General features: G+C 38.8%; 1 protein-coding gene across 1 annotated transcript; it reads left to right on the forward strand.

Annotated features, from left to right (window-relative positions):
* Positions 1–789: 789 nt before the first annotated feature.
* LOC120957477 (GRIP and coiled-coil domain-containing protein 1) lies at positions 790–3218 on the forward strand. Its single transcript, XM_040379698.2, has 2 exons — positions 790–1091; positions 1186–3218. The coding sequence occupies exons 1-2, from the start codon at positions 992–994 to the stop codon at positions 3069–3071; spliced, it is 1986 nt and encodes a 661-aa protein (XP_040235632.2). The 5' UTR covers positions 790–991; the 3' UTR covers positions 3072–3218.
* The last annotated feature ends 15099 nt before the right edge of the window (positions 3219–18317 follow it).

Raw genomic sequence — 18317 nt, forward strand, 5'->3', positions numbered from 1 at the left:
GATACTCGATATACGCGTATCCAAAGTATGCGATTCCTCTAGATTTGACAGCTTCATGTGTTTTTTTTGAAAATATTTTGATTTTTTGAAATATTTTATGCTCTTTTTGAATTTCTTTGATATTCTTAATGCACTTTGCATTAAATTTGTACAAAAGATGCTTGTTTAATTACAAAAAACTTTAATGCAAAACTCTAGGGCGATATATTTTAACCCTCGAACCGATAGTGTAAACTATTTTTCCATAGGAATCCGCTATACGCGAAAACTCGAGATACACTATTGCGCCCAGTCAGTTAATCGCAGCATGCATTGAGGTTTTAGTTATTGTGCGTGCAGTGACCGGATTGAATGTTCGGTCATTTTAAAAAGTTTGTTAAGAATTTTGTACTTGAAAAAGTTGGCGAACATAAAAAAGATAGATATAATGCAATTATCGGTCATAACAAAATCAGTGCCCAAAATTAGGACGAAATCATGTGCAGCACAAGAGGACCAAAGCTAAGAGGCTAGTTTCCAGATTTTGGTCATTTTAAAGTGATGAATTACTGAAACAAGTACTCCAAACTACTCCATCAAGTTTATCTTTTTGAATTTGGAATAAGTCTAGCTCGTTAAAGAACTGGATGGTCCGATTGTCTCGAATGAAGCATAAATGTTGCGCGAGACAATTTGAGCTACTTTTTGTCGCGCGAGGCGTTGTTGTGCGCGACGTTATCGCTCTATGTCTATTTGTACTGTCATAAAGAAGATAATGGAAAATCTGGTGTGTTGGACAATAGGAATGTACCCTAGATGATATCAGCAATAGAAACTATGAATTGTGAAATTTATTTCATTTTAATTTGTGTATTTTAGGTTTTTACAAACTTTCTATATTGCGTGAACTTATAAACGTTGCAATTTTGTATAATTATTCCTAAATAGATATTGTTTCTAAGTACTGCATCTCGTTAAGCTGTTCTGAGTTCAGGAGAATAATATTTACATCATGGAGAAGAAAAGGCACGAATCAAACAAATTAAAAGAATATGAATCCATCATTAGCTCTCAGAAAGAACACATTAATCGCTATGAAAATCGGCTCAAGGGTATGTTGTTACTGAAACATCGAAGTAAACCTTATGTACTGTAACCAAAAAGCAATGGCTTAGTTTTTAATCGATCAAAATTGATATTTTTTAGATATTATCGTGGCGTACAAAGGTATTGTCAAAGAAAAAGCAGCATTAGAAGAAACCTTAAAAGCACTTCAAAAAGTTAATGATGGCAAGGAGGCTATCTTGGCTAATGGACTTCATGAATGTTCTGAGGCAGTTTTAGCCTCTGGATCGGTTGAAGGACAACTACAAACACTAATGAACAATCTCACCACTATCACAGCGGAACGCAACCGGATCGAGGAAGTGTCAAAATATGAAAGAAATCAACTTCGCCAAAAACTGGCAAACAAGGATTCCATTATAGAAGAACTGTCGCGACGTATTAAAGATTTCGAATCTCAATCACAATTCGAGATGAGCAGTTTCAATCCAAATACGCCTGTAGACTACGGACCGAGGACGGGACCGTCTGAAGATCAATCTGTGAAAATTCGGGAGTTGAAGAAATTACTAGATGACGAGCGTAATCTAAACGAGCAATTAGAGCTACAGCTTGGAAATTTGAAAACTCAGTTTATGGTTATTGCTCCGGACCGACACACCGTTTCGAAAAAACTTGTCGATCCAAAGAAGACAACACCAACAGACTGCGATTCAAAAGGAACTAATAATAGTTCAATCAACTTAAAAGAATCTTTGCGTGAGTTGCAAGATGAAATGAACCATCTAAAGAAACAGTATGCAATTGCTGTAGCAGAAGAAAAACAACGTGTCCGTCTGGCAGAAGAAAACAGCAAACGTTTGAGAGAAATACACGAGGAGCGTGTGGCTAACTTTGAATCCCGCATCAAAGAACTTAGTGAAATGGTAGGCAGATACGATCGTATAAAAGAGCAGGATAAAGTATACATTTTGCAATTAAAAACTGCAATTGCGAACTTAAAAACAAAGCGAGTGGAAGAAAACAATGATTCGCCTCAATATGACCGGGAATCCATAGAGGACGGTTATGGTGCAGGACAGTTATTGGTAGAAAATCATTCAACAGGAGGTATTACAGAGAGGAAAGAGGATTTAAGTTTTTTAGCTGAGATAGCACCAGAAGATCAACATGCAGATGAAACGAACGAATTAAAAATGTATAAACGGCGTTACGAACAAGCAATGGATGAAAATCAACGACTGAAAAGAGATCTTCTTTTATGTCAAGAAAATGTTTCGCAACTAAAACAAAAAATTGGTATTCAAAAACAATCAACAGCTCAGCTAGAATTCGATTTAAAACAAAAAATAACAGATCAACATATAGCTCTTAAAAATGAATCCGTCAAACATACGGAAGCGTTGATTGCATTGCAAGCATCATTTGAGAGAAAAATCACACATCTTCAAGATTCGTTACAAAATCAGCGCGAACGTTCGCTTGCGGTGATGGATGAGAAAGAGGAAGAAATTAAAACTCTTCGAACCTCTCTTGAAATACTTTCACTTTCTTCGGCTTCTGCTACTCAAGAGTTCCATAACGATGCAATAGGCAATCTGCTAGTTGATCGTTCGGATAGTAATTCCGAACCATCATTTATGATGGTAACATCGCTTCAATCGCTATCTGAGGATCATCAGCATTTGATTCACTATGCACAAGAAATTGCACGAATGAATGTAGAGATCAGTGCTCTAAGAACTTCAAAAAACTCGTCAGAAGCCTCGTTGCGCAAACTTGCCCAAGAAAAGTTAATGATTGAAGAAACTTACAAAACTCAAATATCGGCAATGGAAAAAGAGATGGAACGTTTACGAAGGAATCGACAATTAGAAGGATCAAATTTGGAATATTTAAAAAATGTAGTTCTAAGTTTTTTATTATCAAAGGATACTGAATGCAAGAAACATATGACCAATGCAATAGCAGCAGTTTTAAAGTTTGATGAAAATGAAGTGAAAGCCGTAAATAATATCAACTATTGATCATGCTGTGATCATGATCATTCCATATCCCAAAACATACACCAAAACAAACCTTAAGACCTAATTTTACCCAGGATATGGTAATTGTGAGCAGGAAATGGAAATAAAAATATTAGATATTGGCTGCTATCATTGCATCCATTCGTAGCTTTTGCGTTTGCTTTGGAACTTATTTCCACTATTCCCGCGAAAAAAACCGAGCAGTCTGTGAGCTCCCATGCGGCCTCGCACTCCATTAAACTTCATATCCCCAGCGCCTTCACCTTAACCTTCATTTCTTTAACCACCTACTCGGGTATGTTTTGCGTTTTAAATTATTAATATCTTTTGGTAGAATTCATAAATTGACTTGAAAATTTAGGATAGCCTAGAAAAATATGTTTCCTTGCAGTAAAAAAATCAGAATCAAAAAAATAATAAATAATTCTTTTAACATTTTTTTTCAATTTGTGTTCCTTACTTCTATGACCACCTACCCGGGTAGGTAATACATTTTGTATGGGAGCTTGCATTTCTGGATGGTAAATAGATCATATCTTCTGATTTAGTTATTGAAATAACTTCAAATTTTCAGGGAAGCTGCATAAAATTTTATTCTAAAAGTTAAATTGTTGTTGTTAGTATGGTTTAGAGAGGCTTTGGCTCCTGCGGAGTTCTTTCGCCTAATCTAAAAGTTAAATAAAAGTGTGTTTCAACTTACACACAACTTCAACTTACAACTTCACATAAAGTGTGTTTCAACCCATATAATCAAGATAGCGAAAACGCCACCAATTTCTTGTACTAAAAATCCAGTTCCATTAAACAAAGCTAAAAAACTATCAGTTTGGTGGGTTAAGCCACACGGCCACAGAAGCAGCCACTTCAATGTTGTTGAAATTAGTTTTTTATGCACGGGCAATTTATTTGCTCAACATGTTTCACCTGTAATAAAATGTTATTTAATTGTGCAAAGGAAACAATTAAACGTGTGTGTTTAAGTTGGTTTGTTGTAAAACATTCATGTGTAATATGTATATATGTGTGTTTGTTTACTTGCGATCGAACTCTTCCATTTCGCTGGTCAGTGCATAGTTTATAGACTAATAATATTGCGGAAGTTTAAGTGCAGTGATGTAAGTGAATGAATGTAATCAATCGAAGAGTTAAAATCCTGTTCAGCATATTGACCTTAGCCAACCCTTGACCAAACTTTTCCTCAAAGCATTTTTGGAAAAGGTGGGTTAAGGGTGGGCAAGATAAATACATCGGATCGGAACTGGCAGCTCCGATTGTTCTAAAATTTGGTGGGTTAACGACTGAATCGACCACCACTAACCCACGTGGGTTTGAAGTGGCTTTAAAGTGGGTTAAGGCCGATTTGGTTATTTGGGCGGTATCTTGGTTATATGGGATTAATCATAAAACTAGTGGATTTTTAAATTTTTATATGAATTTGACATTTCTTGGACCATTATCTGTGCAAATCGATTAACCGGCAACCGCCCGGTCCCGAGCTGCCCGGATAATCGACGTTCCAATGTAAAACAGAAGTTATGCACAATTTACCACGTATAAGTGCAATTTCTCATTCAAAATGTATGACCTACCCGGGTAGGTGCCCAAATAGCCAGCTCGAACTCTATAGCTGATTTGAGGCTGTTTAACGAAAAATTGTTCCGATGTCGTAGTTTGTGGCTGATTAAGAGATGCGAAGTACTTTGCGGAACTATGGCGCTTTTAAACTAGCACTCGGTACTCTTTGGAACTTTGCGGCTGATTAACATTATGGGTAGGGTTCATGACAGAACTTTAAGGCTTGTGTTTACGTTTCATGTTTTTAAATGCCCATAGTTCCGAGTGAAATATTTCACTTGCGTTATTTGCATATGCGTTTCACCCAAGGTGGATTAAAAATATCAGGTGGTGGATTAGAGCCTTTGGGGGGTCGCCATAGTTGAGGGACTTTACGTCATTTTAGAACCGTTAACCATTGGTTTCCGGACACAAAGCTTAGCAAATAGAACAGATTTCTTTGTTATTATGTGCATTTTTGTGTGTCTATTGATTGTATGTAAAAAATGAGATATATTAACAAAAGAATTGATTATTTGTTTATGCACGAAATTTAAAATCATGCGAGTAAGAGTTCTTATCCCAAATAACCAAATCGGCCTTAACCCACTGTAAAGCCACTTCAAACCCACGTGGGTTAGTGGTGGTCGATTCAGTCGTTAATCCACCAAATTTTAGAACAATCGGAGCTGTCAGTTCCGATCATATGTATTGACCTTGCCCGCACTTGGCCCACCTTTTCCAAACATGTTGACGAGGAAAAGATGGATCAAAGGCGGGTTAGGGTCAATATGCTTAACAGGATTTTAACACATCGATTACTTTAACTCATTCATGTAGTGTCGTGGTTTAGCACGTCTGGATCCTTCCTCGGTCTTCACACAACTGATTCTTTATTCTTCTCTAGTCCATCATTCCCAACTGACATACCAAGGTTGCTTAACTAAGATATCCCCCAAAGGTTCCTACACTACATTCACTTTTGCCTTTTATAAATGTTTGTAGAATACATCTTATTCTAAATATTAGCCTACTACAGCCGTCATACGAAGTCTTTTAAGTAACCTGGCTTTTGTGTAATTCGTTTACTTCTTTGAAGCTCCTGTTCTTTTGATTCGAATGAATTGTTCCTTGAGGTGGTCGCAGGTAATGGGGTGTTATTTTCACTTGCAGATTCATTACTCCCAACCGGGCAAGTGTTTTTAGGAGCAGCAATTTTCAATAAGTGAGAAACATGCCTACGATACTTTACTCCTGTTTCTTTGCAAGCCACTATCACATCACCTCCTTTCCTTTTTTCTACTATATATATTTTGGGACCAAAGTTTGCAGACAATTTGTTGGTTTTGAATGGTTTTTTCAATAGAACCTCATCTCCTTCGGCTATAGGATTGGTTTTTGCGTTTCTACGTTTATCTGCGTACAATTTTCCTTTTTCTTTTGATTCTCTGTCTCGGTCCGCTGTTTCTTCATCTACAATTTTTGGTTCGTAAATTGATGGAAGTCTATCTCGAATATTGTATGACAAAAGCATTTCTGATGGAGTTCTTTTAGTGATTGAATGTGGGGAGGATCGATACATCAAAAGATACTTGTTTAACTCTTCGGTGTTTATTGATTGGCTAATAGTTAATCTTTTTAATAAAGAACGATTCTGTCTTTCGACTTCTCCATTCTGCTGGGGCCAATAGGGGGTTGTGCTAACTAGTTTAATGTTATTTTTAATACAAAATTCTTTAAATTCGTCACTAGAAAACTTTGGACCGTTGTCTGCGGTGATAGTTAATGGTAATCCAAAACGGGCAAAAATTGGTGTTAACCGTCTTATAGTTTCTCCCGAGTCAATTTTTTCATTATCTCTACTTCTATATATCGACTAAAATAATCAACGACAACTAGCAGTGAGTGCCCAGAAGGAAGTGGTCCGAGGAAGTCGATAGCTTCATGTTGCCATGGTGCAGATGGTAATTCCCTTCTTTTCATCGGTTCGGGTGCCGGTGGTGCAGATACCATCATACATCCCTTGCAAGTTTTTACGTAGTTTTCTACCTGTTGGTCTAATTTTGGCCACCAGACTTTAGCCCGTAGTCGCTGTTTCATGATGGTCATACCGGGGTGACCTTCATGTGCTAAATGCAAAGTTTGCTCTCTTAATGAATTGGGTATGACAATTCTTGTACCGCGCAGCAAAATCTGGTTTGCAAAACACAATTCTGACGAAAATACTTTAAATGGTGAAGCATCTTCAGACCAAATGTCTTTTTCTAATCCTTGACGGACTGCGTGAATGGTCTTATCAGTTTCTGAAACTTTTTCTATTTCTCCTAATGAAAGAGCGGCTGGTGATGCATTAAAAGCTACCCAAGAAACGTACTGCTCCACACATTCGTCGAATGTTTTTCCTTCTACAGTTTCCGTAATGGCTAACCGTGAAAGTGGGTCTGCGATGTTAGTTTTGCCTGGTTTGTAAACAACAGATACTTTGTACGACTGTAAACGCACCACCCACCTCTCAATCCTAGCGCATGGTTTTGATCTTGTTCCGAAAATCGTTTCTAAGGGCTTGTGGTCTGTTATTAGTTCAAAGTTACGTCCGTATACAGGTTTTACATTCCAATTAACAACTGTCCACAGTCTACTAGCAATCTTCGATTTGAAAAACACGATTGTCTACCACTTACAAACAAGTCAAGCCGTTTTTGGTACACTGTCCATTTCAATTTCACAATTGTCGTCTTCGAAAACACACATAAGATGCGGCACGGTTTGTTTTGGGTTTGGCCAGAACGTGTATCACTTGTAGTTGGGACAGCTGTGCAACATGGACATGTTAGGCATTTTATGTATACTTTAATCTTTCAACACAATGCAGAAATGTTGACATTTATCGGTGCTTTTACTTGTAGCCAGTGAAAAATAATTACAACGTCCCAAAATAACCTAAAAACTGTAACGATCCATGAATAACTAAAACCAAATGATAAAACTGTTTAACATGTCCAAATTGCTCAGCTTTCCCATATTCTGATATTCAATCAAGACCTGTTTACAACATGGTTCAATTCTTACAGACAAGTGATACACGTTCCAGCCAAACCCGTGCCGCATCTGACATGTGTTTTCGAAGACGACAATTGTGAAATTGAAATGGACAGTGTACCAAAAACGGCTTGACTTGTTTGTAAGTGGTAGACAATCGTGTTTTTCAAATCGAAGATTGCTAGTAGACTGTGGACAGTTGTTAATTGGAATGGAAACCCCTGTAAGTAGAAATGAAATCGTTCTACAGCCCAAACGAGGGCTAGAGCTTCTTTTTCTATCTGGGCGTAGCGCCTCTCTACGTTAGATAAGCTTTTACTAGCATAGGCTATGATACGTGGGGTACCCTGAGCATCTATTTGAATTAAGACCGCACCGAGGCCAACCGGACTTGCATCAGCCACTAGCTGCGTTCTATCTGCAACATCAAAATACCCTAACGTTGTGGGACACATCATAATTGATTTTAATTTGTTAAATGCCTTTTGATGCTCAGATTTCCAGCAGAAATTTTGGTTCTGGCATGTTAATTGTCGTAATGAAAACGTTATTGTTGCCAAATCCGGTATAAATCTCCCTAAGTAATTAACTAGTCCCAAGGAGCTACGAACCTCTTCTCCAGACTTTGGTTCTCTAAATTTTCTAATTGATTCTACTTTATCGTTATCTGGTTTAATTCCATTCGCTGACAGAATGTGCCCCAAAAACTTCGTTTGCCGAACTCCGTATGAGCACTTTTCTGTATTCAAAATTACATTCCACTCTACTAAGCGTTGGAGAACCTTTTTCAGCCTTGTATCATGCTGTTCCTGGTCAGATCCAAACACAATTATTTCGTCGATAAAATTCAAACAGCCATCGCAGCCGGTTAAAATTTGTTCCATTATCTTCTGAAATAATTCCGGAGCACAATTTATACCAAACATAAGTCGTGTATAGCGGAATAAGCCTCTTTGTGTGATGAATGTTGTTATGCTTCGAGATTGTTCCGATATCTCTACCTAAAATTGAAACAAGTACACAGTTAGTTTAGCTGCAGAGAACTTTTTTTTAAATTTTATTTTAACCTAATTTCAAGTGTTACAAAAGAATTCTCAAATGTCAAAAAACTCCAAAACTTTTCTTATGCTGCATCAATGTTCATTTTCTTCATACCTGGTGAAAAGCATTCTTTACATCTAACCGGGAGAAAACATTTGCTTTCGCTAATTGTGGAAGAAAATCTTCGAAGGTTGGTAAAGGATGGTTCTCTCTTTTCACCGCTTCGTTAGCTCGCCGCATGTCTACACAAATGCGAACGTCATTATCTCCTTTTGGGACTACCACTACTGGAGATATCCACTTCGCTGGCTCGTTTACTTGTTCCATAACTCCTTGATGTAGTAGCTCGTCCAGCTTTTTGTCCACCAGCTTTTCTAATGCTATTGGTACACGGCGATATGGTTGGGCTACTGGTATTGCATTGGGTTTGATAGGCAAATCCAGAACGATATTATTAATGGTTCCCAATTTCCCTTTTGTGTTTTCAACTGCATTTACTGGTATGCTTATTTTCAAAACGCCCATGAAGGTGGCAGTATCACGGCCGATAAGAGTTTTTCCGTCTCCTTCTACGACGTAAAAATCGGCAACTGTTTTAGCCATGCCCAATGAGATCGTAGCTGTAAACATGCCGATCAGTGACAAAGATTGTCCCCCATATGCTTTAAGATCAAGCGCAGTTTCGCGTCGTTGATTTGTCACGTGAACATGTTGCGATTTCATCTCCTCCCATGTTACCTTGCTGATTAAATTGTACTTGCATCCCGAATCTACTACTGCGGTTAACGGAACACCACCAACATTACATTTTACTTCGCTGTTGTTGCCTGAATTAGTTAGATGAAAAACATATTCTGTGTTTTCATTGGCGATGTGGTTTACAATGCTTGGTTTTTGGTCTCCTTTGTTATTACTTGCGATGTAGTTGCGGTCCTGCTTTGAATATGTTTTTCTTGTATAGTCTGACTGCTTGGTACGGCATTTCTTTGCAAAGTGGTCTCTGCCACCACATTTGTTACACAATTTTCCTTTTGCTGGACATTTGTTTTCTTTTGCAAGGTGTCCTGAGTATCCACATCGATGACACTCCCGTTGACTTGATTCAAGAAATTTTCTTTTCTTGCCATACTGAGGTTCTTCGATTTTATGCACCTGTTCAACTTGTTCTTTGTTATCAGCGAATAATTTTTCTTGATACGCAACAGTTTCAAAAATTTTGGCTACGCTCACTATTTTGTCAAGGCTAGCATCACCTTGCTTAAGTAATTCTCGGCGTAATGAAGCGGATTGGCAATTTTCAATGACCTGATCTTTCACGTATTCTTCCATCTTGTCTCCAAAACCACAACGGTCTGCTTGTACACGCAATCTCATGATAAAAGAATCGAAACTCTCTCCGGATTTCTGTTTTACTTGACGCAACAGATGTCGTTCGTAGGTTGGGTTTTGTTTTGGAAGAAAAAAATTATCCAGTCTGGCAATTGCTTCTTGATAAGCAGTCCTATTCGGGATATATCTTTCTACATTTGCAAGTGGCCCGCAACTGTCGGTGTTCGGTAATTCTGGTAGTGAATCAAATATTTGCTGTACGTTTGAGCCAACAAAATGTAGTAAAAGGTCTTTTTTCCAATCGTCATCGTCGATTCGACAAGCCCGTAGCATAATTTCGAACGATCTGAGCCACTTTTTCCATTCCAAACCTATATTTTCGGAATACCCTTCGTAATTGAACGGTTGAGCCGCAAGGCCCGGCATTCGCAAGATGTCTGAAATAAAATTCATAGCACAAAAAAAATTAGTCCAATACTCATTTACATGCATGTAAGCATACATGTGCACACGTTTACACACCCACTCACACCGGTGTTAACCAGTGCAAATTTTCTCAATACAACCATGATCATGGAATTGAAGAGATTGTCCATCCCTGCCTATTGTATGGGGGCGTGTGTGTGTGTCTTTATGTGAAAGGACAATACCGCGTTTATTCTTTCACTTTTTCCGTTTCTAAAAATTCTGCATTGAAGCAACTCCTATCGTCTCATCATACTCGCACATACACACTTGGAGCCCATTCTTTTCACGCTTTCCGGGTACTTCTGCATTGAAGCAACTGATGACAAAATCCGGCGTCATTACGATGAAAATTATTTTTTTCATTTGTCACTCAACGGCATTTAAGCTATCGTTTGCTTGCTGTATTTTAGCACTGCATGTAAGCACGCAACCAATATTCACTTTTCCCACAGAACAAAACAAATTTATCATTCACTGCATTTAAGCAACCAAACCGGTAGTTTGGACATTCTTGTAGTACCTTTCCTACACTTCAACTTTAACAATGCTTAGGCCCGTGGCAACGCTCATCGGATGCGATTTTATCGGACGAGATTTATATGGGATTTGACAGATAACGTCGGACGTGCGATTTCGTCGTCCGACGTTATCTGTCAAATCCCATATAAATCGCGTCCGATAAAATCGCATCCGATGAGCGTTGCCACCGCCCTTACCCATAGAATTCATAACTCTGCCTTCTTTGAATTTCACTTCTTTTTGGAGCCGGGTTCGTTTTTTTTTCTCGTCGCCAATGTAGTGTCGTGGTTTAGCACGTCTGGATCCTTCCTCGGTCTCCACACAACTGACTCTTTATTCTTCTCTAGTCCATCATTCCCAACTGACATACCAAGGTTGCTTAGCTAAGATATCCCCCAAAGGTTGCTACACTACAATTCACTTACATCACAGCATAACGTTGGCAATATTATAAATCTATAAACTGTGCACTGACCAGCAAAATTAATGAGTCCATTTGCAAGTAGACAAACACACACAAATATGTTTTACAACAAACGAACTTTAACCCACACGTTTAATCGCTTCCTTTGCACAATTAAACACATTTTGGGGTGAAACATGTTGAGCAAATGAATTACCCGTGTATAAAAACTTACTTCAACAACATTGAAGTGAGCGCTTCTGTCGCCGTGTGGCTTAACCCACCAAACTGACAGTGCTTTGGCTTTGTTGCATGTAACTGAATTTTTAGTACAGGAAATTGGTGGCATTTTTGGTATCTTGGTTATTTAGGATCTCACGTAAATTGTCCATACGTCTCGTAGATAATGAGGAATTAATGTGAAAATTGAAAAAAATAATGATTTCTTACCCAAGCGCTACACATTATGCTTAAACGACTGGAAAATTGAATATCCATAGAAAAAAAATGAAAGCTCCACAGCTTCATTGGTTTGATCAATAGATGGCGTATTACAACTCATCATTATATTGCTATCCTTTTGTTGCAATGTGTTTCGACAAGTTTCATCTTATCATGACCTATATATAGCCTTCTAACTTTCTGAGCAAAAATCTATAATGAATGGTCGTGTGGTCAGATACGTGGGTATCAACACCAACGACCATTACTCAAATCTCACTTGCTTTAGTGCTGGTGATTTCCGTTGGAGTTTAGTATTTAAACAATCGTATCGCCGTTCTAGTTCTAGCGATGCATTACTTCAATGCGAAACCATACAACAGTACAGAGGAAATGAGAAAGCTCTCCTCCAAGCGATGAAGCTCAACTGGTTGGGGTATCCCACCAACAGAGAGCGCCACCAGCTTTTTTGCTATTTTTAGAATGCATGAGTCGTTTGCCGTCTGCTAAACGAAGTCTTTCTATATTCCGTTTAGGTAGAGAACTTGAGTCGTTTAGAAGCCGTTTAGTGGTCGTTCAGTGGATTTGTGGCACTTGGGTAGTTTTTATCACCAAATATGTCGAAAACACAATGAATTATAAAATAAATTCACGGGATAACACAAAATAACACACTTTAATCCATGTTTTAATGTTAAATAAGAATTCGCAAAATCCAAAATATATTTTTAAAGAATATTTAATCGAAAAAATGGGGTAGCTAAAGTATATGAACAAATTTAATAAATGTAAACAAAGTTTGAATCCTGGGGACCTTACGTCAAGTGACGAATTGTCAAAATACACTAGAGTCCACCACCTGATATTTTTAAATCCACCTTGGTTTCATAAACGAAACGATTGACAGGTGCTGTTTTTATGTGTATTGGTAGGGAATTAGATCGCGGGAATAAGCTGCCATAATGATATTCATTCTTGTAACCGACCACGAAAGAGAAACGGCTCTCGACAGCGCGCGTTAAATAAAGTTTGTAAAATTGTGAAAGCGTGTGTCATAACCAGCACGTACAGCAAGTTATCGTATGAGCCAACCTGACAGGAGGTAGCTGTCAAGAACCGTCAAACGGGGGAATGGGAGAAAAGTGCGCCAAGAAAAGCAGCGTCACTTTGCACACACGAAGAACGTTTGTAAGCAGAATACCACGGAAATAAAAGTTCATACATCATAATTACGATAAATTGGCGACGAGGAAGAACGAGCATTACGCGTGCTACATTGCTCATAGAACAAAGCCGTACAAATCGAAACTGTGCTGTGTTTGTATTCATGGCATCTCCACCAAGGGAAGCTGGTTCTGCTGCTTATTCAATCATCACCCGCTCCGCTGCAAAGGCTGCTGATGCTGATAACTTTACAGAAACTTTTCCGCCGATAAATCCAGCGGGCATTGGTTGTTCTTTTGCTGCTGCTGCGGCTGCTGCTGTTGCTACTGCTACTGTTGATCCTTCTAATACTGGTCTTACAAGATCCGACAATACTGCTGAAATTACAACTGCTACTGCTACAAAGAAGATGTCGGGAACGTTCGTGTTTGAACCATTCGACCCAACAAACTGCAAAATCCAAAGATGGCTAGAAAGACTACAGATTGCTTTCAAAATTCATCGTGTTCCCGAAGAAGACAAACGCGATTACCTCCTTCATTACATGGGTAGTACGACGTACGATGTATCGTGCAACAAGCTAAAGAATGATGAACCGCAAACAAAAACGTTCGAAGAAATTGTTGCCATCCTCAAAGAGCATTTTAATCCAAATCCATTGGAAATTTTGGGAAATTTCAAGTTTGCAAACCGAAAACAACGCGAAAATGAATCACTGAGCACATATTTGATGGAATTAGAAAAGCTTGCTCAAACTTGTAGTTTTGGCGATTACCTTGACAAAGCCTTGCGAAATCAATTCGTGTTCGGACTTCAAAACCGTGCGATACAATCGCGGCTGCTCGAGATACGTGACCTGACATTGGCTAAAGCAAAGGACATAGCTTTCGGCATGGAAATGTCTAACCGAGGTACAGATGAGATACAATGCACCGTTACTCCCTGTCCAGTTCAGCACATCATTGCTGCGAATAAAAAGAAAAGCAAGTCGGCGTCAACTCAACGGAAAGTAACTTGCTATCGGTGTGGGGATAGAGACCATCTTGCGGATAAGTGCCGACACTTGAAGCAAAACTAAGCGTCATACTTTCGCTTTTACAGTACAAATGGTACACAACACTCCAAATTAAGGTTCATTGCTGCCCATAATGTATATAGAAGCTATAACAGACAACTTCATACTCGTTATCTCATTCGAGTGAAATTCTCGCTCATCAGACACCCAACACGATTCTGGAGGTATGTTGAATCAAAACGCGGTAACAGCTCGCTCCCCGATGTTCTCACATATAACAACGTCTCCACAAGCAGTAAGGAAGGCATGTGCAACTTATTTGCTGATCGTTTCAAGGACTGCTTTACTACGGATGATGCAAGCTTATCATTAGAAGCAGCTTTAAATAATGTGCCCTGTGATGTTATTGACATTGATGCACGCGATATTATTATCTCGGTAGATACTGTACTACGTGCTCTGCAGCAGGTCAAAACCTCATACAACCCTGGACCCGATGGTATTCCTACGGCAATCCTTGCCAAATGCCGCGAATTTTTAGCAAAGCCTCTGTCTCAAATCTACCAACTCTCTTTTGCACAAAGTACTGTACCCACGGCCTGGAAATCCTCTGTGATGTTCCCGGTGTACAAAAAAGGGGATAAAAACTCTGCTGAGAACTACCGCGGTATAACCACCTTGCCTTCTTGTGCCAAAGTGTTTGAGATCGTCATACAAAACTCGCTAATGTATCACTGTCGTTCTTATATTTCTACACGCCAGCATGGTTTCTTTCCTCGACGCAGTGTTACCACAAACCTGGTGGAATTCGTCTCCAACTGCCACGCAGCAGATGGATGCAGTATACACTGATCTTAAGGCTGCGTTTGATCGTGTGAACCATCGCTTGCTGTTGGCTAAGCTCGCCCGGATCGGTCTCTCTACTCCGCTGGTGAATTGGTTCAGGTCCTATATCTCTGAACGTAGCTACTACGTACAAATCGATGGTGTCTCCTCTAACGTTTTCGAGAGTTCATCTGGCGTCCCTCAGGGCAGCAACTTGGGACCACTGCTGTTCTCGCTTTTTATTAACGACGTCACACTGGCCATTACGGAAGCAGATTGTCTGCTTTATGCGGATGATGTTAGGCTGTTTCGTATCGTACGGAACACTTCCGACTCTCTTTCTCTGCAAAGATCGATTGATGTTTTCTCTGACTGGTGTATCAATAACGACCTGCTAATTTCTGTTGATAAGTGTACGTCAATGTCTTTCTTTAGAATAGCTAGTCCGATAAGGTATATCTATAGCATATCAGGGACACAACTACCGCGGTGCAATACGGTCAGGGATTTAGGAGTCACCCTGGATCGCAAACTAGATTTCCGACAACATTACTGTGATATTTTAGACAAAGCTAACAAAATGCTAGGATTTATTCGTCGACATTCGAGAGAACTCAATGACCCACACTGCCTATTAACTCTGTATAAGTCCTATGTTCGTTCCATCCTCGAGTTTAGTTCTACAGTTTGGTGTCTATTCTCTAGTGTTTGGTCCAATAGAATAGAAGCTGTCCAAAAGAGAGTTACTCGTATTGTCCTACACTTCACTCCGTGGCGTAATGTAACCCCTCGTCCATCGTATCATACTCGTTGTTTGTTGTTTGGTCTGGACACACTTGCTAGGAGACGTGATAATGCCCAATGTACGTTTTTGTCCAAACTTATTGTCGGTGAGATAGATTCGCCAGAACTACTGGCTAGAGTCAAAATAAATGTCCCTGCTAGAGTATTCCGTAACTACAGACTAATAAGAACTGACCTTACAAGACGTGCATACATACAGCGAGAACGACCCAATGACTGCGATGGTCCGTAAGTTTAATCAGCGTTACATTTTATTTGACTGGCACCTACCTACTAGATTCTGTTCATCCGTCTTGTCATTGTACTGCGTTAGTTATTTAAGTTTTAGTTTTAATTCAGTGATAAGGCCGCTTGTTTGGCCAATCACTTAATACAATAAACAATACAATACAATACAATACAATACAATTTGCAATGATTGCAATAAGATGGGGCATCTTGCAAAAGTATGTCGGACAAAAGTAAATCGTTCGAGTGTACACACACTAGAATGCAGCTCTGAGCTTCCCGCAGACGATGACGCCAACATCGTGGACGTGTTCAACATGAGAACAATACAAAATATGGCTGGTAAGTTTTTGCTAGAAATGGAGATTTCCGACAGAAAACTTATTTTTGAGGTGGACACTGGCTGTCCAGTATCCCTTATTAGTAACAGGGATAGATTATATTATTTTCCTAATATCTCTATTATAAAATTCTAGTAAAGGCTGATCAGCGTTACTTTTCAGCGGTAGCTTGGATGTTTTTTGCTTACTTTACGTCCATACAATGGCAAGCACATCGACTATAGAAAACGCAACGCCGACTTAGTTTTTAGTGTTTTGAGAGGTATGGAGAAGAATGATACATGTTACAGGCAGTATTTAATAATTGAACGTTTTTCCGTGGTCTTTCGAGATTTTGCTATATATGGGCTTAATTTTTGGTCTAAGCATGAAGAATGTCTTCATCGACGTGTAAGTTAAGTTTTTCAAAAAGTGGCCCAAAGAACTGTCCAGCAAGCCTCAACGTCAAAATATAGGTAGCATACTTTAGGTGGCCGCCACTGTAAATCCGGATGCATGAAAACGTAGCGAGAACATTCACACAAAAAAGTAACTGAAACAAATAACCTTCTTTAAGGAGTAACGGGTCATGCCGGCCTATACAGGCTTTTGATACTTATTACCATTTAGCCGGATAGTCAATCCTTGCTTAGGGCGATGGTCCATGTTCCATGGATGGGTCCCATGGATGAGCATGTTGTTAAGACGACCGAGTTGACGATAGTACCGCGGAACCCCTCAATCCAACAAGAAATAAAAATTGGAAAACTGGACTGGATGGTTCCATTAGTGAGTCAGATTCAGGTACTATTCAGGTCTCGAAATATAAAAGGAAGCAGCATCAGGGCCCGGAATCAGGATCTGTTCCATGACTGATATGGAATCTTAATCAATTAAAGGATCAGTATGTAGTTCACTTCCAGAACCGGAAGGTATATGTTGCAGGATTTGCATGGGGTCAGGACCGTTATGGGTTCAGTGTAATTTCTGGTGTGGGTTCGCGATCAAATCCAAGGCCGGTACGGTTTTTAGAGCCATTATACCGGTATATATATACAATTTCAGTACCGGTTGGGTAAATGTATCGATAGTAGAGCATTGTGTTGTGGTACAGAAGTGCTTTAATAGATTTAAAGTGTCAGGAAGTGAAAAATTTATCATCAAATTAAACAAAAAAAAGCATTTTTTGTGACGACTTCGAGGTACAATTATAAATGGTGGTATGCTTCCTAAAGTCGTAGTATTGTGTTACTATAGTGTTGGTAAACAAAGATATCTCAAAAACTCTGTATAATATATATAGAAATTAGTTTTGAAGTTGTTTTCATATAAATAGCAAGAATCACATTCATAATATTGATTTTTTACATAATTTGACCGTAAAAAATATATAAATTTGAGTGATGAAAATATTGACTGTATAGCGATGGTAGACTCAGTTGGATATGCGAATTTTGGCCTTTTTGGTAGATTACTTAAAGGAAACTCATTTCTGTTGCTTATTTTTCTGAAAACAATACGAAATGTTAACAATATCCCGGAAAAAATCTACAGTGTCCTGTTTTTATTCTTTTCATAACTATGACCACTTTTGGAACATGCCTATTACGTGTCTCTATAATGGTACTATGATGGCACTTAAATTTTTTAGCCTTTTTAAAAGGGATTTCACCACCATATTTAAAAGACCAGATTTCATAATGACATAAATATACTTAATTACTCATTAAATCATCGTATGGAGCACATTTTTGAGTCATATCACCACTATGGGTACTACCACCACTACAGGTACGATTACCCTATAAGGTCAAGATATATTTCAGATCCGATATGGGAATGGCATCAACTTCACAACCGGTATGGTATCAGGAACCAGCAAGGGGTTATGATCAGTTCCAGGATCAGGTTCACGATTAATTCTAACACCTATACGGGAATGGAATCAGTTCCAGCACCAGAATAAGTTCTATAAAATTTTAATGGGTTCGGGATTAGTCCCATATGAAATATAAATAATTTTATCTTTAAAAAACAAAATGGAATTTGCGTTGCCTTTTAAAAAATCTGTTGCACGCATTTTTACTATACCCCAT

The sequence above is a fragment of the Anopheles coluzzii genome, chromosome 3 (assembly GCF_943734685.1).
Source record: "Anopheles coluzzii chromosome 3, AcolN3, whole genome shotgun sequence".
NCBI classification, from domain to species: domain Eukaryota; kingdom Metazoa; phylum Arthropoda; class Insecta; order Diptera; family Culicidae; genus Anopheles; species Anopheles coluzzii.

What these genes read in the sequence shown, in the direction of transcription:
- LOC120957477 (XM_040379698.2), top strand. Translation starts at nt 992, where the DNA reads ATGGAGAAGAAAAGGCACGAATCAAACAAATTAAAAGAATATGAATCC. An exon ending in CTATGAAAATCGGCTCAAGG is followed by an intron (nt 1,092 to 1,185) that starts GTATGTTGTTAC and finishes GATATTTTTTAG; the next exon opens with ATATTATCGTGGCGTACAAA.